Genomic DNA, 26,134 nt, shown 5'->3' on the forward strand with positions numbered 1-26,134 from the left:
GACTATTATTTCTGTGGCTTTCGGAGGAATGAAAAATGTTTCTTTCTAACATATAATGAAAGAAAGAAACATTTATATAAAACCTTGGTTTCGACAATGTATCAATATTTCTGTTGAAATTGAAAATGAAAGGGCTGAACGCAAATTAAGTTGCAGCCATTTACAAATAAACAAAACCTCCATTATTTCTAATCAAATTAATGTATCATCTTCTCAAAAAAAGAAAATACCTAGCGTATTTCATGTGTGTCCAAAGACGTTACAAAAGAAAATTTGGAAAATCGTTTGCATCGAATTTTTTTTAATAAGTAATGTTGTCCAACTCATATTAATAGATAATTTATACGAATAATATAATTATAAAAAATAATTGAAACAAAGAATAAAAAGATTAAGAAGCAAACAACTAATAATCTTTGCTTGAGCTATACTTTTTTTCCTAATTAAGGACTAATTTATGTGTTTTTTTATTGGTTGAATATTATTTTAAAATTATAAAAATATATTTTTTAAAACAAAAAATAGTAGAAAAGAAAAACATTTTCAATACTATTCAACAAGTGTCGATGACATTTCAAAACTATTGTCAGCAAAAATTCGTCTAAAAAATTACTACATAAATTCAAAACAAAAGTCCATCTAAAAGATTATTACATAAATTTGAAAGTTAAATTATACTTTTGGTTTTTTATCTTATTTGTTATATTTATTTTAATTTTTTATTTTTTAAAATGTTCATTTTAGTACTTTATTTATTAAATTTAAATAAATTTAATAAAATAGTTAAGTTTAGAAAAGGTTAAAACCCTATTTTGGTCCCTTATAATCTTTTTTTGTTTCAATTTAGTCCCTAATTAATTTTTGGTCTCAATTTGGTCCAAATTAATTAATTAGTTTCAATTTAGTCCTAAATTAATTAATTGGTTTCAATGTGGGACTTTCCATCCAAATTGCTTTAACTAATTGACTTGATGATTTTTTTGATTTATTTGACATCATAATTATTTACATACATATAATTTAAAATTTCCTCGAGCCGTACGAGGATAAAACTTCTTATACGTTTCTAGGGGGGGTGCATTATTCATCTATATCTATCCCAATGAGCCGTTTATCGAATCGTTGCAATCGATGTTCGATCCCGAAGAGAGGGGCGAGATCTTCGGAAAGTGGGTTATTATGATCCAATAAAGAATCAAACTTATTTAAATATTCCTGTTATTCTATATTTCCTTGAACAAGGCGCTCAACCTACAGGAACTGTTCAGGATATTTCAAAAAAGGCAGGTGTTTTTATGGAACTTAGCTCGAATCAACAAACGAAATTCAATTAATGAAATAAAAAAAAAAGAGGGGTAGAGGGGTGTGGATGACTTGTATATAGATTTTAAAAACTCTTTTTTTTTATCTTTTATCCCCCCGCTCTTTTGTTATATTCATACCTAATCCTTTATTTCTTGTTGTTTATATCGAATGTAAATCAAAACAAAATGAAAAAATGGATAGAGATAAAAGATAGAATATAGGAAAAAGAAAAAGAATAGTTACTAAGTGAAGTAAGTAATTGGACTTATAAATACATTACCCCCAATGAGGTGATTTTTAAAATTAAAAAAAAGAATTTATTTAATATTTTGGATTTTATTATCATTTTAAATACCGACCCGCTCTTTATTATTATCAGTTACGAATCCTAGTTATTTGATTTATATACATTTTTTGATAGTAAAGAATGAGATATAATATTAAAAATGGAATATTTATTTGATTTTCTTTTTCATCCAATGACTATACATTTATTATATTTTTTTGTAAATAGAGGAAAAAACTCTATTTTTAACTAATATGCATAAAAAAGTTCATAGTTGGAATGATAGTGACAATGCTAGTTACAATTATTTGCATTATTTAGTAAGTGTAAGTAACATCCAGAATTTCCTATCCGATAAAACTTTTCTACTTAGGTATAATAAGAGGAAAAATTATTCAATATTTTTAAATATTGAAAATCAAACTTTGGCTTTTTTAAGTGAACAGGAATGTTTTTTTTCTAGCTAGTGTTAACTTTTGGCCACGTGGACGCCACGTAGATGCATACGTGGCATCCACGTGGACGAGAATTTTTTTGAAAACACCTGGACCCAAGTGCAAAATTAACATACTCAAAATGCACCAGAACAGCCCGTTCCAGTTTCAGAACGGGCCGTTCCGGATTTATTTTATTTTATTTATATATAAAATATTAATAATTTTATAAAATATATATTATTAATTATATTTTAATTATGTTATTATATCCAATAAAATAAATATATTAATATTTTTTTAATATTTTATTTTATTATGTTTATCTTATTAATTTTTATCATTTTATTCCTTTAATCTTAAATAAGTTGCAAAACATTATAAAGTGATATTCCTTTTATCTTATTAATTATTATATTTTTTAATAAAATTAATTAAGAATATTGGTTTAATTGCATTTTTTATCCCTCAAGTATTACAATTGTGCAGTTTTGTGATCTCCAAGATTTTAATTGCATAATTTTAGTCTTTAAAGAATTGTAATTGCGCAATTTTGGTCCTTCAATTTTTAATTGAACAATTTTAGTCCCTCAAATATCATAATAGTATGATTTTTATTTCTCCCATTAAAAATTAATAATTTTAATATATATATATATATAATGTTTTAAAATTAAATAATTATTTATCTATTCAAATTAACGTATATTATAATTTTCGATATTATATCAATAATATTATTAATATATTTATAGATAAACTAATAATTTGATAAATATAACTTGTTATATATTAATATACTTTTACAAAAATATAAGTATATTAATTAGAAATATATATCTGATCTTATATATTTATATTTTTGTAAAAGTATATTAATATATATTAAGTTATATTTATCAAATTATTAGTTTATTTATAAAAAGGTAAAAATATTATTGATATTAATTTATCAGTAATATTAAAATACTAATAATATATAAATTTTATTTATTTAGTAATTGTAAATATATATCATTTAATACATTAAAAAAAATAATATACGTTAATTTAAATAAACAAACAATTATATAGTTTTAAAACATTATATATATATATATATATTAAAATTTTAAAATTATTAAATTTTTAATGAGAAATACTAAAATTCCACAATTATAATATTTGAGAGATTAAAATTGTTCAATTAAAAATTGTGAGATTAAAATTACACAATTATAATCTTTTAAGGATTGAAATTACTCAATTAAAACCTTAGAGATCAAAATTGCATAATTATAATATCAAAAACACAATTAAGTAAAGAATATTTTATTCACAGTTCTGGAACGGACCGTTCTGAATCCAGAACGGGACGTTCTGATTTCAGAACGGCCCGTTCTGTTTCACTGATGGTGTTTTAATTTTGCAACCAGAACGGCCCGTTCCGGTTTCAGAACGGGCCGTTCTGGGTCTAGGTGTTTTCAAAAAAATTCTCATCCACGTGAATGCCACATATGCATCTACGTAGCGTTCACGTGGCCAAAAGTTAACGTCGTTAAAGCAATTTGGACGGAAAGTCCCACATTAAAACTAATTAATTAATTTAGGACTAAATTGAAACCAATTAATTAGTTTGGGACCAAATTAAAACAAAAAATTAATAAAGAACTAAATTGAAACAAAAAAAATTATAAGTTACAAAAATATGATTTTAACCTTAAAAAAATAATGTGTGAAAAACAGGAACTTCTGAATCTGAAGTGCTCTGTTTATGTCCTTTCTATTCTTCCGATGTAAATCCCAATTCGAAAATTCTAAAACCCTAAAAGTGGAATTCATCATCCAAATGTGACGCAGATTCATCAATAATGAAAGCTTCGTTATCGAATCCTCTTGTCATCTTAATCCTTTTCATCTTCCTTTTCTATTCCCCTGCATCTCCCAAACCTTCAGATTCCACCTTCGAATCGACCTACGTTCGCCTCTGCAACCACCATGTCCCTGCATCGGCGGCTCGTTCCGACGGTGGGACCGTCCCCGGTGTCTCCGACGAGCTCCGCTTCCAATCCGGCTACTTCGCCGGCGGTGATCGACTCTTCAACCGATCCTCCACCTCGAATCACGCGTCGTTCCGCGTGACCTCGGTTCGCCGAAGCGCGAGCGACGGCGTGTTCGAGTTGCGCGGGCAAATGCTTCTTCAGCAACGGAGAGGAGCGAAGCCGGCGCCGGCAAGGTTTCTCCGGCGAGTTTATCCGGGGCGGAGAGTGTCGCATTGGGGGGTTTCGCAGTGGATGCGCGTTTCTCTGAGGGGATTTTGGTCGCAATCTTCTGGTAACCTTTGTATGCTCGGAACCGGATCTCATGCTAACATGCGAAATGCTAATGTTGTTCTTAAGCTTAGTTACCCTAGAGCTTTGATCCTTTTGGATTGTTTGATTAGTGGATCACTAGAAAGTTTTGATGATAAGAGTAGTTTGCAATACTTTGAACGTATTTCGATATTGGCTTTGTCTCAGAGCTCGAATTACAAGTTTACCGTGGTTGGGGATGAAAGAGGGAATGGCTGTGGAGGTGGATCGTATGTGGAGGGTTTGTCCCTTAGAAACTTAAGCCAAGGTGCATGCACTGCTTTTCTTGGACACACGGATAGGTTTGAATTGAAATATGGGAATCACTGCGGTAATGCTAGTTGTAATCCTCTTGGTGCTAATGGTGGAGGGTTGCCTGCTTTTATGCTTTTTCATGGCATCCGATGCGCGGAGAGGCAGAAGGTTCAGATGCTGTTGGGTTTTCCTGATTCTGGCTACCGGGATGCTGTGTTTCCATTTTATCCCAATACGACGTTGGTTTCTGAGGGGGTGTGGAATGAGGAGGAGAACCAGCTATGTGCGGTTGCGTGCCAAATTTTGAACTCCACGGAATCTTGGTTCAATCCTTATGTTGGAGATTGCAAGATTAGGCTCAGTTTAAGGTTTCCTGCCATTTTATCTTTGCGGAACAGGAGTACGGTTTTGGGCCAGATTTGGAGCGACAAAGTGGTTGGTGAACCTGGTTACTTCAGTAAAGTTGGATTTGAGGGTTTGTCAAGGGTATCAAGAAGCATCCATGGTTTCCATTACAAGTATGATGAAACTAATATGGTGAGAAAGTCCTGTGCAGAAAAGGTGAATGCTAGAGGGAAGGGGGATACATATCCAGATGGATATTCTTCTGATATGGGATTTCGCATGTTAATGACAGACAGCAAAGGGCAAGTGGCTCAAGGTTACTCTTCGCCTCTATCTGTTGGTGATCAAGTTTATGGTGGACAGTCATATGGGGTTCCAACTGTGTTGACAACGGGAAAGCCGAAACCACATGGTATTCAATTAGATGACTACAACATTTTGCTGAATATCAGCTATACGATGAGATTTAATCCCCCACCTGATTTCAAGTTTGGTAGAGGGGTCTCTTCAACCGAAGTCAAAATTAATGCTGAAGGAATTTACAACCGGAAAACTGGAGTTCTGTGTATGATAGGATGCAAGCATTTGAGATCAACAGACATAATACTGATGAAGAATGAGTCCCTGGACTGTGAAATCATGGTCAATATCCAGTTTCCTCCATTGAATGCAAAAGGAGGTGAATCTCTTCAAGGAACTATAGAAAGCACACGACAAAAGTCAGACCCTTATTATTTTGATCCCCTACAGTTGTCTTCGTATTCCATTTACACAACTCAAGCAGATGCTTCCATTTGGAGAATGGATTTTGAGATAATTATGGTATTGGTATCAAACACACTGGCTTGTGTGTTTGTAGGATTGCAACTCCTTCATGTGAAAAAGTTCCCGGATGTGCTTCCTTGCATTTCTGTCGTTATGCTTCTTGTTATTACTCTAGGTCACATGATTACCCTGGTGTTGAACTTTGAAGCTTTATTCACAACAAACCACAGCGTGCAGAATGCTTTTCTTGGGAGTGGAGGGTGGCTTCAAGTGAATGAGGTAGTTGTGAGGATGGTGACAATGGTAGCCTTTCTTCTAGAGTTGCGTCTTGTACAATTGACCTGGTCTTCTAGACAGGGTGAGGGAAGCCATCCTGGTCTGTGGGATTCTGAGAAAAAGGTTCTTTATATGACTCTACCATTGTACATTGGTGGCGGGTTGACTGCTTGGTTGGTGCACATATGGAAAACTTCTCACCAAAAAAGATATAGACCATTCCGGCTTTCACACCACAGGTATAAGCTTCCTCATGGACGTTTTTACCAGCCTCCATCCCTCTGGGAAGATTTTAAATCTTATGCTGGTTTGCTCCTGGATGGTTTTCTGCTCCCACAGATTCTGCTTAACATAATATTTAACTCGGAAGGGGAAGCTCTTACACCTTCCTTTTATGTTGGGACAACCATTGTTCGTATACTGCCCCATGCATATGATCTCTATAGAGCTCACAGTTCTTCATGGTACCTTGATTTATCATATATATACGCAAACCATAGAATGGATTTTTATTCCACAGCCTGGGACATCATAATCCCTATTTGTGGCATTTTATTTGCTCTCCTTGTATACTTTCAGCAGAGATTTGGCGGTCGGTGCATTCTTCCGAAGAGGTTCAGAGAAGTTTCTTCCTATGAGAAAGTACCTGTTATTGGCAATGATGATTTATGATGGCCTCGTTGGCTGCATTTTGTAAAATGATTTTTATACCCACGACATTTTATTAGAGCTTTTGGAAGGCATAAATTGCAATAGAAAGTATACACTTCACAGGATATAGCAGTGGAGGAGGATTTGCCCATATCAAGAAACCTTGTGCAACCCCCTTTCAGACACCTATAGATCATCTATTTCTTTTGGAAATTGAGATAAAGACACATTCTTAGCGGCTGAAGACTTGTTACTTTTGTTTTGAGTAAGTTTTGACCTAAAGTTATTTTTCTCCCAACATCACATTTTGTGCGACAATACAAATTCCTTAATAGCTTGGTTAATTCCAAGTTCAGTTCTATTGATGAATAGGAGGAAAAATAGCATAGTGCATAGCTAAAGCTAAATTATGATGCATTGAAGCTTCCACAATCCGCACTAAGTTAGAATTTAATTTAGCTATAAGTTAATATATCTACTATTAATTTTTTAATTAATAGTTATAATTATTCTCTATCCTATAAATCTTGAGTTAAATAAGTCTTTCACATATTTTATTATAAGTACCCGTTCACATTTTTTGAAAAACATTCTTTATATTATTGATTAAAGTTAATTTCTATATATTAAATACGAATTTATATTTTGTATGAAACTGTTTTTAAGAACTTTTTTTATGAGAGTATTTGAAGGGATTTTTTAAACTTATTTAATTTGATTTTTATTTATAATTATTTGAGTTAAATAGTATTATTTTAAAATAAATTATCAATAAATAAAAATAAATTTTTACGATACAAATTATTTATCATAAATTAAAAATATAATTTATATATTCAAATATAATATTTATTTATTATACAATTTTATTATAAATTTTAATTATATATTATAAACATGTTTGTGTATTATTAGTTTATTAAAATGTATAAGATTTGGTATCATTTCTTATTTAATGAATTTTACTCACATTTGTAATTTTTTTAATAATGGCCAATAATAGTGTTTCCAAAATAATTTGTTAAATAACGTGTATTTTTAAAAATCACTTAGGTATGAATGTCTTGAGTTAATTGTGCAAGAGCTTTGTTTTAGTGAATACTAAATATCTGTCATCAAAAAGAGAAGACCCATTTCAGTATAAAAAAACAATACTTTTTAAAATGAAAGGCAAACTTCTACCAAAAATTAAAATAATCAACGAAAACCTCTCATGTAAATCTAAGTCGAAAATCAGAAAATTTGGTGAATCTCTTGAGAAGAAAATAAATGCATCATTAAATTAGCTTAACAAATATTTTTTTGAAAAAAAATTGCACTCATCTCTCTTAAGGTCTATTTAAATAACAAACATTTTCTCTCTAATTTTTTTAAAAAATCACTTGTCTCCCTTAAAATAACGTCATTATTTAAAATGAAAAAAAAAGTTAATTTATATTTTATCAATCATATACATGTTTATTCTTAGTGTTTGAATTACATACAATATTATGTTATCTTTTTATGAAAATTTTCATTGTTTTTCAATTTTAAAAATAATTTTTCAATGTGTTTATTAAAATTATTCTTTAAAGTTAGTATATTTTTTAAAATTATAATATGCATTATATTTAAAATATAATTTAAAAATTAAAATTAAGAAAGATTAAGTCTCATTCAATTATTAATACTTACATTAATAATTTATTTTCTCTTAGTAATATACAAATATTATTATCTTATATAAAAAGTTATATATACCACTTAGATAAATAAATAAAGACGATTAATATTCAATTAAAAACTAGAGGGAAAGTGTCAATTTTAAAAATAAAAAAAATTCAAGGAAGACCAGTGTAATTTTTCCTTTTATTTTTAGAGACTTCAAAGATAACTGGCATTTTAGTTAGATTAAATTTTTTACTATAGATAACTAAAATTTACAAATTATGTATATAAATAAATATTATATTTGAAATTTTGAACATATAAATTATATTTATATATATAATTTGAATAGATATTTTAAAATATATAGATTATATTTTAAATTTATTATAAATAATTTATATTATAGTATAAAAAAATTTATTGATAATTTATTTTAAAATATTAAAATATAACTTTTATTTAATTATGATAAATAAAAAATAAATTAAATATAAAACTAAAAATATCCTTAAAATTCCTCGTCGATTAAAAACTTGTAAAAATATTCTTACAACATAATTGTTCTTATTTTATATATAGGAGTTTATTCTCCGCTATCCACATAAAATAAATTATACACTTGATAATTATAATTAAATTCTTCAAAATTAACTTTCCCCTTCTAAATACGAGCTGATTAAAGGAACTTTTTGAAGTGATTCTTTTATTGGTGAAAGCAAATGTTTCGGGTTCCATAATGACTAATTATTCAAATTCAAGTTCAAAATCAGCAATAAGGCAAGATTTATATAATACTATCCATGGTTGCAGTGCAGGATCCTTGGCAGCAGCCGACAGAACCGTTGGATTCAGTAGCAATGTCGTGTTTGGTTAAGAGCAGGTTGCACTACATATATGAACAGGATGTACAGAAAGTCAATAGTCAAAGACAGACACGGCTAAAACATTAATCCTCCGATAATAAACTAGAGATTCACAACCTGCGTGGAAGGAAAATAACAAGACAGCAATTGGATGCATGATGATGTACTGATGTAAAATCACAATCAGACTCCATCCTTGATAAATTGTGTCAACGGGAATGTTAGTTATAAATAAGCCCCCGGTGTCACTGAAAGAAGGCTAAACCTTTACGTTTTCACATTGCATAACCTGAAAATAAATACCAAAATTTGAATTTGAATTAAAAAATTCTATTAAGAACAAAAATATATGATTAATAAGGCTATATTCACTTTCAAGTTATTCTTCACACTCTTCCTAACACTTCATAAAAGAAATATTAAATGTAAAAATAGTTGCATTAATTTTTGAAAATTCAATATTTTCTTTGTTGATTATTAGGAAAGATCTAGTAATTGTTATCAAAGGATACACACATGCATTGTCCAAAAAACAGCATGACACATCATATTTGAAGACCCTATAAACCCTTAAAATATTCTGTGTAGTGAAGTTACTGAGGCAGAGATTCACCGTACCTGAGATTTACCATGTAAAAAAGTTCAAAGCATAGTTCACAGTAGTTATCCACATATTCCAGCTCATCTTATTTGTCACAGAATATGAATCAGGTCTAATTATTATAACAGAATAATTTTTAGTTCAACAGCTTCCATACTCAGTTAAAAGATATAGGGCCTTTAGAACAAATTTTTCTATAAACACTTCCAAGAGAATAAAATAAGAAAAAATTAAATTAACTTCTCCATAGTTAAAATTAATTTGTACATAAGTTAAAAACATATTTTGAAAAGGCTAATTATGAGATAATTTCTCCAAATTAATTTAAGCACAACTTAATTTTAATTTTTGGAGAAACTTATTTAATTTCTCCTCTTAAAAGGGTTTATAGTAAAGGTTTATCCAAGTAGGATCATAGTGCCCAGACTCAATTGATTTCTCATGCCATTCTTATCCTACCATCAAAGTATGAACAACGGAAGAAATTGCACAAGTGTCAGAATCTATGCTAAAAGAATGATAGACATACTAATATATCCAAGATTACATATTAATTAACATTGATATTATTCGGTACAGACAAATGGAATGTGAAAGGCATGTGCATATTTTATCAACTTCCACAACTATTAGCAGCTTGCTAGAAAGTTAAAAAAATAAAATACTGTATATCAATTAGCAAAGGGAAAATTTGGATGGCCTTCACGCCCTCAATAAAACATTGACTTTATTAAAACAACAAACACATGATTCATCAAACAATATTTTGCTGCTTAACTAAATTGTATGGAAATAGAGTTAATAAATCAGTGTTTGCTTGATATGTACATACATGGATTTATCTGTAGGCATCCATTAGTCATCGCAATACAACGAGCTTTGACTTGAAACTAGCGGTCCTCAACCACGTGTTAGAAGCTTGTAGGTGGTAACTTGTACTGGTCCACTATCATGTTGATACTACTACCTGGGAAAATACAGAAACGCTTCTCTAAGTAGCTACGACTACCTGGGAAAATAGAGAAACGCAACTCTCAGCAGCTAGGTGTAACCCTATTGTTTTAGGTAAGACCTGCACATGCATTTATCTTATCAGTGTAATTGTAAATAAGCACAGTTATACATTTACAATTCAAATAGTAATTTTAAATTGGACTACCATTCCAGAGTGCATGGGTTAACTCAATAGCAAATTATTTCAAGGAACAACTTCCTAATGTATACACCATGGTAAATTGTAGTTTACATTGTAAAATTCTGCTTCAATGTAATTAATCACTTAACAACGAGAAATATAACAATGTCTTCATATTCAGTTAATGGACTTATAAAGAACGTGATGTAAAAGTTACCTCCAATCACATCACATCTTAAACAGACTTCTTGCCACTAACTATTCGAGATATCTGGAGACCCCTACTGAAAGCTTCATTAAAGAGAATCCTAGTTTGCATTGATTGAAATCCGGGTAACCATGAGAGTATTGCCACTGGAGCCATAACAATAACCCCAAACAGCAAATCATATAGCCGAGCCAAGGAAACTACAGTCTCCCACACTTTAGTTGTCTGCAGAAAAGGCCTAAGCACCTGAGCTATTAAAATCATTCCCCAGCCTGTTGGAACAAATGCCAACAAGCTTGATAGAAGATCAATAAATTTTAAATGAGCAAACTGCAGTAAGAGGACAACTACAAGAACTGTGACTACAATCACAAGAAGCTGAACTAATCGATAATATATGTGCTCCTTCGTAGCATATTTATCCTGGGCATATGCTATGATGATATAAAGGCCAACAATCACAACCATGACTATCCAAGACAGCAAGTAAACAGCTATACTAGTATTTCCACCAGCAATACTCAGCTGATAAACAATGCCATACTGAAAAAAGAAGAATCGAAGGTCTAAAATGATTTCCAGCAGCTTTCCCCATATGCCCGTTGTTTTTAAATGGTCTTGCTCCTCATTCCACCATGTTTCCCAGCTATATTCTGCCTTTTTGAAGGGCCCACCTGGATACCATATCCAATTCATAAAATCTTCAAAATCATACACAGTCTTCAACCAATCAAACCCAGAGGGATTGAAGACAAAAGGAGACATTATCCATGAAACTACAAGAAACCAACTTGAAATTGTCATAGCTATGTACACAAAAGTATTCTTAGCCAAGGGACTGTGAGAAGCATACACAATTAAAATAACCCCAAGTTCAATGCCCTTCACAAAATGGCTTCGAGCATAAAGTCGATAGTTCTCAGCAAAACTCTTGTGTGCCACCACAAAACCACGACCAGTGGCTCGGTACTTAGCACCACCATGAAGTATAGTCCTACCAAAGAAATGTGTACGAGTTCCCAAAGAAAATGTGTAGAATAGCGATGCAAGCTGCAACTGCATTGTCAAGAAGTCCCAAACAGCTGGAAGGAACCCAAGCTCAAGGGTGTTTTCGACAACCATTGGGAGTGCAGTGAAAATACCAACCTGGATTGCAAACTGCTGATTTAGGACTGCACCAAGGGCTTTGTTGTTGGAAGCATTATTGATGGCCTCATCTTCAATGCCACTGAGAGCCATATAAAGGCGGCCCCAAAGGAAAGCATAAACCATCAGTACAATAACCATGGAGTTAAAGTAAAATCCTATGGTTGTGTAGAACACTGAAAGCATGCGAAAAAAGTCTAATCGATGGCCTAGCCTGTACACATCTCTGCTCAGGACCTGCTCACCATTGCCACTAGAAACCTTGGCCTCAAACATGGATATCTGATTCAAACCAACATCCCTTCCTTTGCCTACCTGTATATATTCATGATGTGTCACATTGCCACCTCGCAGGGTACAATTGAAACCTGCAAAAATATCTTCGCTGATATTGATCACTCTAGAGGCCTTGCTGACTCCACCCCGGCCCAAGAACCAGAATCTGTCGAACACATCCGGATGACCATAATGCATTCGTACTTTCAAAGGGTTTGCCAGAACACGCTGACCCAATGTCACAAAACTTGTCTCTTGAGCTGACATGAACCATGCAAGTGAGGAAACAGATCCTGTGAAGATATTTTCTCGAACCCCCAAAATTGTTGGCCTCTTAACACCATAGTGGATATTGAACTCCTCCAACAGATTCCGCATTTTAATAGCCTCCTCAAAATAATTGTCTTGATTCATATCAATGGTCTGAACTGCATCACCCCGTGTAAAGATTATGGCATGATTCTGATTTTCCGGTTTCCCTTCTCCAAGTTTTAAAGGACCAGGCAACCGGATCCGATAAATCTCAACCTCAGTCTGCAACTGCTGATCATACTTCACAAGAACAGAGTAATATTCAGTTCCCTCACTCCCTAAAGAAACCTCATCAACATATGCCACTCGAAGGGCCTCGTTGTTTTGCATCAAATACAATATCTCATCAGCACGGGGATTCTTGTCTGCCTTGTGGCGCCCATACATCTGGCATGCCACCACATATGAGAACTTCATTAGTGCACTCCCATATTCATGTCCCTTGAATAACATGGACACACTGCTATCTGCCGGTCTGAGATTTACATGCCTATCTGAGGGTAGGCCATTCAAGCTGCTGTTTTGATTTGTTGAACCATGTGAAACAATATGTTCTGATCCCTGTTTTACATCCATCTCATTGGCTAAATCAAGGAACGCAAGCATCTTAAGAGCCCTATAATAATACATCATCCCCCTAACTGTGCGAGACAGTGTTTGACCTCTATGAGATACCCACAGGCGGAGGTCCCGGACCTTTTCTGTAGTCCAGATATCATCCTCATCTTTCAACCCTTCTCTACGCATCCTTTCCATAAAATTTTTCCATTCATCTTCATAAATCTTCTGCAGATAAAACAAAGTAGTAATACCATCCTCATTCTCCTTCCGGAGAGCCTCTTTGCTATACATAACTTCCTCATCATAATATGGGGTCAAAACACTGAAAGCCATCATCTTTTCAACATAGGGAGCACGAGGCATGTTCATGAACAAAGAATTGGTAAAGAAAGCAATCCGTCGTCGTGCCTCGAGATTCAATGGGACATTGTGCATTGAATCTCTTGAAGTAAGAATTGTATGCAATCGTCTGAGCTGCTCAGTAAAGACTGCATCTCTAGCATCAGGAAACTCTATAGCATTCTCAAAGAGCAGTCCTTCATCACTTGTTAAACTTTGTGGTGCCAGACGTTCCTCCCTTAACTCAAGGGTGGTCTTCTTTGCCTTTGAGAATTCTCGAACAAACAGTTCATACAAAGCTTGCAACAAATTTACAGCCTTATTCCTGTCTCTCTCTGGTTGTATCAAAAGCTGAACAAATTCACTGACCTTACCGTGTATCTTTGGTAGCACAGACATGTTGTACACTTCGGTTAACTTCCCCATCTGAATGTAGACATCTATTACCCTGAATATGTTAGTAACAATGGAATGTTCTTCTTTTTCAGGTTTAATGACCCTGGGAAACAAATATTTAATACTATCATAAGCTTCAATGACAGCACATCGGCCATACTCATTCTTGCATATTTTCAACCAAAGTGACCGGTCAGACTCATTTTCCAGCTCTTTTGCCTGACTGAGAGCAAGCAGTAGCTCATTACAGAGAAGGGTACACGGCCATCGAATGACCCTAATATTCCAGCAATTCGGCGGCAGTTTTAAGAGCTCGAGTTCTCGATCGCTGATGATATCTTCCTCCCTAAAAGTTATGATAATCTCATTCCATATTAAGGCAAACCTGGTAGCATCCACTTGGTTTGATTCAAGCTTTTTGAAGGGCTGGCCAAGTCCATAACGCAGTTTCAACCGGTGGATGGCTTCACGAAGCTTCTTTAGCAGTGTTGCTTGCTGACTTAGCTGCTTCTCCTCTGGCATCAGATTGAACTGCATTGCACTGGCAAAGAACTGAAATCTAAGTCTGAGTTGTGCCACATTCCGAATTTCACCCAAATGCGAGAACAGACCAATTGTCGCACCATAAAAGGCAGAGAAAATTGAATACCATATTTGCAAATCCATGAAGTATACCAGCACAACAGGAAACCATAGCAAGGCAACTGCTATCCTGTTGGTGTTGCTGAAAAACTCATGCCATTTATAATGAATACCCCTGAGATTCAAAAGAGCCTTTGTAGGAGCAACTAGAGGCTTGATCTGAACAAAATAACTGAATGAGAATTTTGAAGCTAATACCAATACCCAGAAAACAGTATACTTTATATTATCTATAAGCGCTTGTCTCACACCGCGGCCCACAAAAATCCGGGTATGAAACCACCACGTCAACAAGTACACTATGCTCCAGTCCGATCCCTCAATGATATTTCGCAACCATGGCACCACAAACAGTACCAATGATAACAACTCCGGGATAAGAAAGACAAGGGCAGTTTTAAGAAATGTATAAATCCTCTGATTGGCATCATCAGACCAGATTGTACTAGAACCCTTCTCAAGCCAAATCAATCCATAAAAGACCGAAAACAAAACAGTCCACGTTATGGCAACCATGCTCTTGAGCGCCATCCTCACTCCAAGCCACGTGGTCTCTCTAGTAACCAAACTATACTGAGTCCCGGCATCAAGCACAGATTGAAGCAACCTCAAAACACTCCAAGTGATAAACAGAGTCAACATCTTGACCTGCACATCCCTCCTCTCCAACGCCTGCCATGGATAAGTGGTACCCTCCCAAGAAACAATAACCGCAGCCTGCAAGAACAAAATCAGCATCACCCAAAGCCTATCAAAACTCTTGTAAACATTCCAAAACGACCTCTGCTCCACAAACCCCGTCTTCCCCACCCGCTTCTCCTTCGGAGTAGTCCCAAAAAAGTTACACTCAAAACTCAAAGGCCACCCCAGCCTCTTCAAACACCTCCTACTCCAAAAGTACTCATTAATGTCATCATAATTCCTCCACGCAGAGTGCGGAGCCTTTCCATTTCTGCTACTATCAACCTCAACCTTAATAGTGTTATAAATAGGCATAATCACAGACTTCAAAAACCCTAATTCACCGGAAACCGTAGGCATATAAGGACGACCAGTATCAGGATCAATGTGCTCGTCTATAACATAATTAAGCTCCTTCGCCATGAAATGATAGATATAACAGAGACACTCGGGAGTGAAACGAAGGTTACCGGCCTCTCCCCAAACCAGAAGGTACAGGGCCACGTACAGCAACTCGCGGCGGAGATCCGTCGGGTCGCGCCGCCGCGAGAGCAGCACGTTCGACTTCAGGCCGAGGAACGAGCACCACGCAGAGTAGTTGTGGAGGAGCTTTCGCCGGAACCGCCGCAGCACGCCGGCGTCGAGCGCGTCAGCCAGCGTCGGCGGCGGGTCGAGGCGCATCTGCGAGTTCGCCAGGTGGAGCACCAGGTGCTCCCTCTGGTTCCGCGCGTTGTCGTTTTGGAAACCGAACAGTAGCCGGAGCCAGTCCAGAAGATCCATCTCCGGCTCCCACCGCATGAACTGGTGCTTCGGCAGGTCGCCGACGGCGTGGAGCGCCGCCGCCGCCGCGCGCACCTCCGGGTATCGGAGCGACGGGTGGTCCGTGAAGGGGTCGTGCACAGGGATAATGTTGTAGACGGAGGTCGGCAGCGGCGGCGGCGGCTGCTGGTTCCCGACGCCGCCTCGCGCGGCGGCGGTACGCTGTCTTAAATACATAGTAACGGAAACGACGGAGTTACGGTTAGTTGCTAACTAAACCGTTAGTGAAGACATTATTTAAGTTAGCTGCGGTTTTTTGCTTCTTTTTCATTTTCTCTGCATGTTCTCGTTCTGCTTTGGTTTTGAGTTTCTCTCGCTGTGTTTGGTACGGCGGAAGGAAGAAAGAGCGTTGGAGCGAACTGCGAAGCCCAAGTGTTTTGGTTCACTCGTCTGAACTCTGAAGCGAGTGAGGAAGAGGAGATGCAAGCGTATACGAAAAAGAACTGAAACTTTTAATTTCACTTTGGGGCTCTTTGGTTTCCACGCGCTTGGGGACACAGTGGAACGCACGCTCCAATTACGGTGGTTTTGAGTGGGGAATTTGGCGTGGGACCCACCAGTAGCGTTTCAATTCAGAGAAATTGTAATTAGTATTTATGGCGTGTACAACTACTCAGAGAAATTGTAATTAGTATTTATGGTGTGTACAACTACGCAAAGTGGATAAAATATTTTTAGAAAAGCACACAAAATAATCGAAATTAATATAATAAAAAAATAAAACAATTTATTTCCTTATTTTCTTGTATTTTTGTATCCAAACTAGATAACTTATATCATTAATTATCGTGAAAGGACGCGCGTGGGTGTTGGTGGGACACGAACGGGCAGGTGTTAGGGTCCGTTTGTGATGATGAATAAACGACGGCTCTGATCTGAGTGAGTGTGACGTTGGGGAATGCATGCGTTGATTTTGAATTTTTTTATGAAGAATGTACAAACGAGGGAGAATCTCTGCTTGGGACTATTATAATTCAGATTAAATAATTGATGGTAAAATTTGCTGTACAGCAGCACGTGCGGCACGTGGCCTCCATCTGCTTCCGATTGTTTATTGTTGTTTTAGCCCGAATACCTTTCTGTTGTGTCCATCAAAAACTTTACCTTATCTATTAGAGAAGTACTACATCCTCCCAAAAAAATACAAACACGTTCCGAATGTTTAAAATATGTATATTTTTTAATAAATTTATTATAAAATAATTATTTAATTTAATATTTTATAATTTAAATTCATTTTTTAAGTATTCGGAACATATTTGGACTGCGATTTCGGAAAATGTAGAATTTTTCTATCTATTATATGTTATCACTTTCACTTTGCTTTATGTACTATTGATCATTTCAAGTTTGGTTTAATCAGACTAAAAAGGCATCCCCACACCTTTAATTAAATTCCTTAGTGGAGATGGAATACAATAATATTCGTCATTTTCTAATTAAGAACCTTGTTTTTTGTTCTTAAGGAATTTCTTTCTTTCTTGAGGGCCTACCACAACTAATCATGTTTGTGTACTTAATCAGGCAAAAAAAAAATTATAAAAGATCTGTTTAGACATGGAAAACATACATTATTTATTTATTCATTAAATAAACCTAAGTAGTTATCCATCTTGCAAAGCCTGGACAGAACAAGGTGAAGCTCCTCCGGACACCGCTGTGAAATGTGATTATTGGTATGATTGAGTGATTGAACAAAAGCATATACATGCTCTTGTCTCATGCTTGTAATGGCCACATGTAAATAAAGACAGAAACAAACATTACATGAAGTTGGCCCCCACATGCTATAATTTAACGGAAAAGTTTCATTCATTGAAGTCATTGAACACCAATAACCGCGAACTCCATGCCAAACATCATATGTTCCTGTGCAACAGATAACATTCCCCACATTAAGACAGTTGTGCTATACTTACCTTACCCGCACGGCAACGCTAACGTCAGCAATCGAAAATTAATAGTAATTAGAAATTTCAACCTTATCAATAAATCTTCATTATTGCACTGCAATACAAACATTCCTCCTTCCAAACTTAACTTATTTTGATCCCTAGACAAGATAGAAACATAAATCTTCATGTGAAATAAATTAATGAATAACATTGAACAATATTTATCGAAATAAGAATGATGAGTTTGCTAGATTTTGCACGACGTCAAACAATATTTATTAAAAAATGAGGAGATTGAATAATCTCAGTACACCTGGTGTTGGAATTAACATCATTCATTTGCACAAATTATACTTTAATTTCTCCATCTATATTTTATATCAAGGGGGCAGGGGGTTGCCATTTCAATCGGATATGTTAAACCCCCCTGCTACAAAAAAGGCATTGACGAACCTGCTTCATGGTTGGATCCACCCACTTGCCACGGATTCTGAAGTTCATATAATTAAAAGTTTAAAACGAAAAAATCCACATCGAATATTCAGTGGTATATTTCAATGAACGATTAAAATGATAATCGTTGTCTTCCCCATGTTAGTTTGCACTAGCCAGGATAGACATGATCACTGTACATGTGAGACGTCATATTTAAAGCTTCAAGCATCGCTTCTCCTCTGACATTGAAGTTGAACACACATATCCCACCATTGTTGATATCAATGGAACGAAACCTGAACATTACGATCAATGTCAACATGTCAATTGCTATTGATATCAAGATATTGAAATTTTAAGCTTTAAACATTCAATCAATAATTTATTTCTGTAATCTAGACAAGTAACTGAGACAAACAATAATCAACAAAATGGAAAGAGGGCTATTGAAATCCATACTATCTTTTGACATTCAACATTTATTACAATCAACAGAAATACCATAATAAAACTATCAACACTATATGAATATGAAGTTATCCAGCCTAAAAATTTGGCATTTCTTTTAACTAGAAAAATAACCAGTAAAATGAAAATCACAACATAAGTACATTTACCCCTAAGTGGACCCAAAATCAGTTTAAAAACTTAAAACACTTTATTGTATAACCAGAAATTCTTACCTCTCTGGGCCCAAACCTAAAGCAGTGCAAGTTAAAGCCCTCAATATAGATTTGTGAGTCACGACCAGAAAGCTTTCTCCCTGAAGAATAAGATAAATCATAAACTTCATTTTCAAATCATTACATGCAAAACTAGGTGTTAACGACAAAGAAATCTTACAGGAGACAACAACATTTCCTTCCAGCAATCTCTGGCAGCTATCCAGAGATCTCGTACAGGATATCTACCATTCATGTGAAAACTGGCTGGATCTTCCCTCCAGATTGTATACTCTTTGGGATATATTTTCCTAGCATCCACTGCCTCCAAATTAGGAACATACTGATTTAGTTTTTTATAAAGAATGGCGGGAATGATACAGATTTAACAGTGATATAAAATGAAAACATATTAACAACATTTTGTAGCATTAACTTTAACAAGTGAAGCTATTTTTCCAATAAAGAAAAAAAAAGTTAACTGTAAATAATAATAATAAGATAATAAACAATTGAAAAATCTCAATATTAAATTATTAATATGACAAATACAATGTAAAATATGGATTTGGCTCTTCTAAAGTAAGAAAGTGTATAAGTGACAAAGTAGAGGTGTATCCATCTTGATTTAAATTGGAATACGATTATGATTGGAAGTCACAAATTCATTAAATTGAAGAGTAATTTTCAATTAATCAATTAATTAGATCTTGAATTTTAATTAACTTTTTTTAAAGCAATTCATGGAAGAATGAATTGAGGAAAAAATATGAATATCTCAAAATACAACAAAGAAAAAAAAAAGTAATTATAGTAGGACATTGGTAAAACAAAAAGAATTTTTGGGGGAAAAAAAGTATTATTGATATTCATATAATATTAATATATAAGAAAATCCCTAAACATATTAAGAGATACTTGTTTGGAATTTTCTAGTTGAGCAGAGGCAGACTCACCATTTTTCATGCCTTCAAGGTGATATAGAGATATCTCTTTAAGCGAATCAAGATAAACCAATGGCGTTTCCCTCCCTTTCCATATAATTTCAGCAGTTTGCTACATCAAACAACCCCAAACCATTTTAATAAAATGAGGATCGGTATTAGCAAGCTTGAGAATTAAAATTTTAGTAACCCCTAACCTTGGCACGAGATATTGGACTTGCAAAACACTGGTCAAAGTAAATATTTTCCAAGGCTTTCTTGCACCTTTCTGCTTGCTCTTCCCCAACTTCAGTTAATATAGACAAATCTGAGCTTCCCTGAACACACATGATCAACTTAATAACAGTGGAGGGCATATGTAGTGAATGATGTCAAATGTGAAACATAGAAACAGAAAACAAAAACTTCAGTCCTAAAAGACAAGGCTACTCAAAATTTTTAACAGCTCTCAGTACAGTTTAAATGATTAACAAGGCATTTTAAGATGAGAACATGAAAGGAGACGATAAATTATCCACACATTTGCAAACCACAGCCACCATTCCTGCAAATCCATAGCAAAGCTAATAACATAAAAGTAGAATGCAAACCTGAATCCTACTTTCTGAATTCCAAGTGCTAAGACCATGCCTTAAAAGAGTCACTCTCTTTGGTGAAGAGATTAACTCATTTGTCAGTGATGTTGTTGCTTTAGCAAAATCATATGCGCCACCAGTTACAGAAGTACTAACTGGAAGTTTATCTGCTTGAGTTCACCAGAAAATCAACTTTAATCCAAGTTGGAATAAATATCTACAAGGTTTTCTGTGGATACTTTAGAGTCACGCTTAATACCATAGAGATTTTGACAGCTAATTCTAGAATCAAGGCCAAATCAATGAAATCAAACTTGTAAATGTGCACAACAATTTCTTGAGTCGGATCTTCCGAAGTATATTTTCAACTGGTTATCTACAGGTGGATCATTACCAGTAACACTATTGACTATACTATGGTAAATGAAGACGGAATTCATCCAGTAACCTGGTGAAATATTATGGTACTAAACTACTGCACATCAAATCAATTGTATACTAGCAAAATCCTGAAATTTCTGCGCAAAACAAGCTTTAGTGCCTCAAACCACCACCGGCAAGCAGTATGAGTCACTATCCTAGTTTAGAAACTTCAAATTAAGAACATAACCATTCCACATATTTCTTTAGAATAAACCATCAATTTCATCCTTGAAATATTACCTTCTTTCATAACTGGTCCCTCAAGGATATAAATATATATAAACAATCTCTCAAGTATTAGAAAACTTGCTAAACAATCTCCCATCCCAGGTATTAAAAGATCCTTCAAATTGATCTCTGAACTTTACTAAAATTAAGTAACTTAGGAACCAAAGCAGTTGATATTCAATAATTGAAGGATTAATCAAATAACTTTATTACTTTAGGGTAGAGACTACTTAGGAAAGAGGGTAATACTGGGGAGACCAAAGAGATGGTTTATTCTATTTCTTTAAAAACAGCCCCCGGGGGCCCTCATTCACCCTCTGAAGTTGGCATGAACCATTGAGTTTTAACAAACACAAGTTGAAGAAATGCGGGCAGAATAACTACAAAGCGAATAGCCTTTTTCATCTTAACTACACAAAACAAATTTAGCCACAGATAAAAAGTTGAGGAAACAAAAACAAACACAGGCATGTTCCTAACATGTAGTATAAACGTGAGCAACAGCCAATCACACAAAGAAAAACGAAAATCAGAGCTGAAGCCACGAATTATCCAGTCACAAGAATAAAACCTTGCGAATGACAACACAAAGAAGTTGATAACTCATTCACCTGGGGTAAGCTCAGAAGTAGAAGAAGCTGAGCAGCGAATGCGGGGAGGAACGCGTGACGAAGTCCGAAGTTGAGATTGAGAAAGAGGTGAGAAGAAGTGTGTGGTGAACATGACAACCCCTGAAGTGCCCATTTTCCCTTAACAGAGACAGACACGGCAACAGGTAGCAGGTAGCAGGTAGCAGGTAGCAGGTTGAGGTTGTGGCTCCTGTTTCGTGCCTGATCATGCTCTATTTATCACCAAGACAACACCACTACACTACCTTTTCACTTCTTCAAATAATTATAAAATCCTGCCTCTCTCTTCCTTCTAATTCCGAGCTTCGGTCCTAGACTACACTGTGTTTGGACTCAGCCCATCAACTTGTGGCCCATATGCGCCATCCTTCTACTTACTGTAGACTAATAAAAACACTGCTGCCACTCATAGGATTTATCATTTAAAAATAAAAATTAAATCTATGAAGTTCTATTTATTCTTACACAACATAAGTAGTTATATTTAAACATTAAACAAGTATGATTCTTTTCAAATTTGGAGCATAATCAAATAAAATTGAGTTAAATTTTTCATCAATTTTTAAAAATATATATATATAAAAAATTCGGTCATTAAAAGTATAAAGTTAGTGAAGATTATAAGTGAATTGAAATATTATAATATTAAAAATAAGTAAAAAAGTTGAATTCAACTTTTAGAATGGTACAACAAGGTTCAAAGACAATAAATATCAATATTTTTGTATTGTTGAACCTTGTTGTAGAAATATAAGCTGGTTGGGTTAAGTTCAAAAATAATATATAAATATTATTTCACAATTTAAAATCGTTGTTATTATTTCTTATCATATTTGTCCTTTTATGAGTAAATTAATTTATGTAGTTATGGTTTCATGTTTAAATTAAGAATTAAATTATTGGTTAATGAATATAAATATTAAACTTCTTAAACAAATAATTAAGTCAATAACTTATTAACGTGACACATTTTTTTTAAAACCTTATCATTAGTTTATTATTAAATAAAAATTATCTAAGTATTTTTTTATTATTTTATAAGAGTGACATATCTATCTTTTTTAAAAAAATCAAATTAATCTTCTTTAGTTTATACCTTTTTATAAATAAAAATATTTTTAGTAATAACTTTTGATTTTATTTTATACATAACTTTTTGCTCATTATTTATTTTGTACGACTAATAATATATCTTTTCTCTTCTCTCACCCTCTCAAAATCACATTTTCTCACATTAGTATCTCTTTTTAGTTCATACATCTATTTTTTAATTTTATTTTATTCTTTAACTTTTTTTACACCTATTTTATTCTTGAATTACGGTAAAAAAAATCATCTTTTAACAGAGACATTGAATGTCTTTTTTCTGTTAATTAGAAGAAAAAAAATTAAAAAATTGCATAGAGGTTTTTACTTTTTATTGACCTAAAAGTACTAACTTTCCTTTATATTTAATTAAGAATAACAATAGCTTTCTACACCTATTTATCTTTAATTAAGAATGTGTTAACCTGCGAATTCGATAACATCACGATAGTTATTCTTAAAAGAGAAATTTAATTTAAAAAGAGAAGTTTAAAAATTAAGAACTTTTTAAAAATATAAGTTAATATAATTTTGATTTTATATTATGGTCTTTCATTAATTTTAAAAATAAAAAATAGGATGAAATAATACCACGTCATCGTGACGACATAGGTACAGGAGTAAACAGCCGTGTATATTTTGAACCAAAGGACAAAGCGCGCCATTTTTGGTTTCTCTTCCAACGCACGCACTGCAACAGAATTCCAAAAGCTCAACTCAAACATAACCAACTAACTAACTAATTTGCTTTCTCTTACTCCCAAAGCACGCACTGAAAGATAACTAACTAACGGTAATCGGAGAGAGAGAGAAGAAGCATGGATTTGGAAGAGAAATTGAGTGAGAGCTTGGAGAGTGTCCATACGATCAAGGTGGGTATTTCATTATTAATGGGAATGAGAAGGTCCTGATTACTCAGGAGAAGATGAGCACCAACCATGTCTTCAAAAAGAGGCAGTCCAACAAGTATGCCTATATATGTGGCTGAAGTATCCGTAAGTAATATAAGCTCCTTTCAGTTGCTAGCTCCTATCGGATCATTTTGTTACCAATCCAGTTACATAAGAATAACTATTTGATAATTTGTGCTGCACCTTGTGGTATGTGATGTGAGTAAGCTGTTGTAGTTTACTTACGACCAAAGGCTTCAATCAATTCATTCCTTAAAATTCTCAAGACACATTTGATTAAGAATATATTGTCTTTTACGACTGTAATCCAGGAGGATAATATTAGCGATACGTTACACAATTGTGGGTACCAAACAAGGACGGAGCCAAGGGGGGACCTACGGGTGCCACGGCCCCCCCAACAATTTTAATTTTTTTTTATATTTTTTTTATATGCTTTTGATACTTTAATTTTCATTTATTATAAATTATATATTATTTATTCTCGGTCCCCAGTATTGAAATCCTGGCTCCGTCCCTAGTACCAAATGCGTGGTAATTATCAGACTATGTACAATGCTCATACAGGGAGACGTCTGGAGTTGCAATGTTCAGATTTAACTTTCAAAGCTTTGCCCTTATCCTTCTTCTCGCTGGTTTTACCGATCTTTAGAGCAATAAAATCATTTGCTTTTAGATTATCCTGTTATCAAATGGACTTCATAAACTCTCAAGACTCCTAAGAATTCATACAGAGTACGAATTTTAAGATAATGAACTTCTTATATAACGGTAACCTTAGCTTCTTAGATTTTTGGAAGATTATACAAGATCTTTGAAAATATTGAATTATAGAAAACTCAATTCCAAGAGATTTTATCCCATTAAAAGTAATTTGAAATCTTTCAAATATTTTATCAATGATTTCATTCTCCTTTATAGAAAATAATTCATAGTATTTTTGAAGAGTAGCAACTCGAGCCTAATATTTTAATTCCCTCATGAGTTATCTTAATGACTTTCCACATTTTTTGACAATTTTGTAGCTACAAAATTTGTTGTACTTTATTCTTGACAAGGAATAAACCAAGATGTATCTTACTTTGGTATCAAGTTGTAAGGTGTTATAGTCATCTCACGTGTACTCACTTTTTACCTTGGTTACTACAACATCACCTCTAGTGATGATCTTTCAAAGATGATATTAGGTGAACTTGATGGACATCTCTATCATGTCCTTCCAATATGTGTAACCTTCTCCATTAAAGATTGATGGCTTTGTAAGGAAAACTCCTTCAGGCAAGTACTTACTTTCATTGTTTCTCATCTTAGGATCTTTTCCTTTGCCACAATTAGATGCTCAATCCCATCAAATACTGAATTCTGATACCAAACTATGAAGTAAAGAAAGATATTAAAAGGGAAGGTTAAATAGTGTCAATAAAAAAGTTCAACATTTTTTTTAAATAATGAAGTAGTATCGACTCCTTATGAGTGTAGAAGAAGAGTTAAATAAAAAAAAACATACAATGTTCTTATAGTGATTCATCTCAATCACCAAAATTATGTTCAGTTTTTTATCAACTTTATCAAGTTCCATTATCTTTTGCAAAGATACAAATATTTATTCACAAGTCACGTCTAACTCAATCTAAGTATTATTCACTTATCTCTTTAAATAATTACCCAAGTATTCTTTATGAACACAAAATCTCTCTAAACTTCAACAATCAAGTGTTGTTTTACAAAAAAGTATTTTCAAACTTAAAGTAATAACACAAAATTTAAGTTAAAAAGTCATTATGTTGTTTGGTCTTATTATTAATATGTGATACGACTAATTAAGTACAATTTGTTTTTACAAAAAAAATATATTGAATTTTACAAATAATATGGTTGTATGTAAGTCTCTATTCTTTTTTAATTTCCAAATTTTTTTATATAAGTGTTTTATAAAAATGACCATTGTAAATCCTTAAGCATCTTTCACAAACTTATTTCATTTGTCTTTAATTTTGTTCCTTATGGAGGTACCAAATTTAATCTATTAAGGAATAATATAGACAAAAATGATTTGATTATCAAGTATAT

At 33.8% G+C, this 26,134-nt stretch overlaps 3 protein-coding genes and 1 non-coding gene across 7 annotated transcripts; 1 reads left to right on the forward strand and 3 right to left on the reverse strand.

Annotated features, from left to right (window-relative positions):
- Positions 1–3,739: 3,739 nt before the first annotated feature.
- LOC109804081 (DUF2921 family protein, putative (DUF2921)) lies at positions 3,740–7,079 on the forward strand. The gene has a single exon (XM_020365848.3). The coding sequence runs from the start codon at positions 3,876–3,878 to the stop codon at positions 6,666–6,668; it is 2,793 nt and encodes a 930-aa protein (XP_020221437.1). The 5' UTR covers positions 3,740–3,875; the 3' UTR covers positions 6,669–7,079.
- Positions 7,080–8,973: 1,894 nt separating this feature from the next.
- LOC109804090 (callose synthase 11) lies at positions 8,974–16,712 on the reverse strand. Of its 3 annotated transcripts, XR_014430602.1 has the most exons (4): positions 11,114–16,712; positions 10,594–10,833; positions 9,278–9,449; positions 8,974–9,183 (listed from the first exon to the last, which is right to left on the reverse strand). XR_014430602.1 is itself a non-coding variant. In XM_083066623.1 (2 exons), exon 1 carries the CDS (start codon positions 16,451–16,453, stop codon positions 11,132–11,134), a length of 5,322 nt encoding a protein of 1,773 aa, XP_082922749.1. In that variant the 5' UTR covers positions 16,454–16,712; the 3' UTR covers positions 10,284–10,833; positions 11,114–11,131. The 3 variants fall into 3 exon arrangements, 1 of the variants encoding a protein (XP_082922749.1); XR_014430600.1 differs by having other exon boundaries at positions 8,974–9,449; XM_083066623.1 differs by lacking the exons at positions 8,974–9,183; positions 9,278–9,449 and having other exon boundaries at positions 10,284–10,833.
- Positions 13,402–13,482, reverse strand: LOC114916263 (small nucleolar RNA J33). Its single transcript, XR_003804653.1, has one exon. It is a non-coding gene; the product is annotated as a small nucleolar RNA J33 (small nucleolar RNA).
- A 1,702-nt stretch (positions 16,713–18,414) lies between the features above and the next one.
- On the reverse strand, positions 18,415–22,328 carry LOC109803990 (putative 2-carboxy-D-arabinitol-1-phosphatase). 2 transcript variants are annotated; one of them, XM_029272299.2, is made up of 7 exons: positions 22,050–22,328; positions 20,803–20,957; positions 20,410–20,529; positions 20,225–20,324; positions 19,450–19,589; positions 19,290–19,369; positions 18,415–18,902 (listed from the first exon to the last, which is right to left on the reverse strand). In XM_029272299.2, exons 1-7 carry the CDS (start codon positions 22,180–22,182, stop codon positions 18,776–18,778), a joined length of 855 nt encoding a protein of 284 aa, XP_029128132.1. In that variant the 5' UTR covers positions 22,183–22,328; the 3' UTR covers positions 18,415–18,775. The 2 variants fall into 2 exon arrangements, with proteins under 2 accessions (XP_029128132.1, XP_020221301.1); XM_020365712.3 differs by having other exon boundaries at positions 20,803–20,954; positions 22,050–22,325.
- Positions 22,329–26,134: the final 3,806 nt, after the last annotated feature.

The sequence above is a fragment of the Cajanus cajan genome, chromosome 1 (assembly GCF_000230855.2).
Source record: "Cajanus cajan strain Asha chromosome 1, NIPB_CcT2T_4, whole genome shotgun sequence".
Classification (NCBI taxonomy): Eukaryota; Viridiplantae; Streptophyta; class Magnoliopsida; order Fabales; family Fabaceae; genus Cajanus; species Cajanus cajan.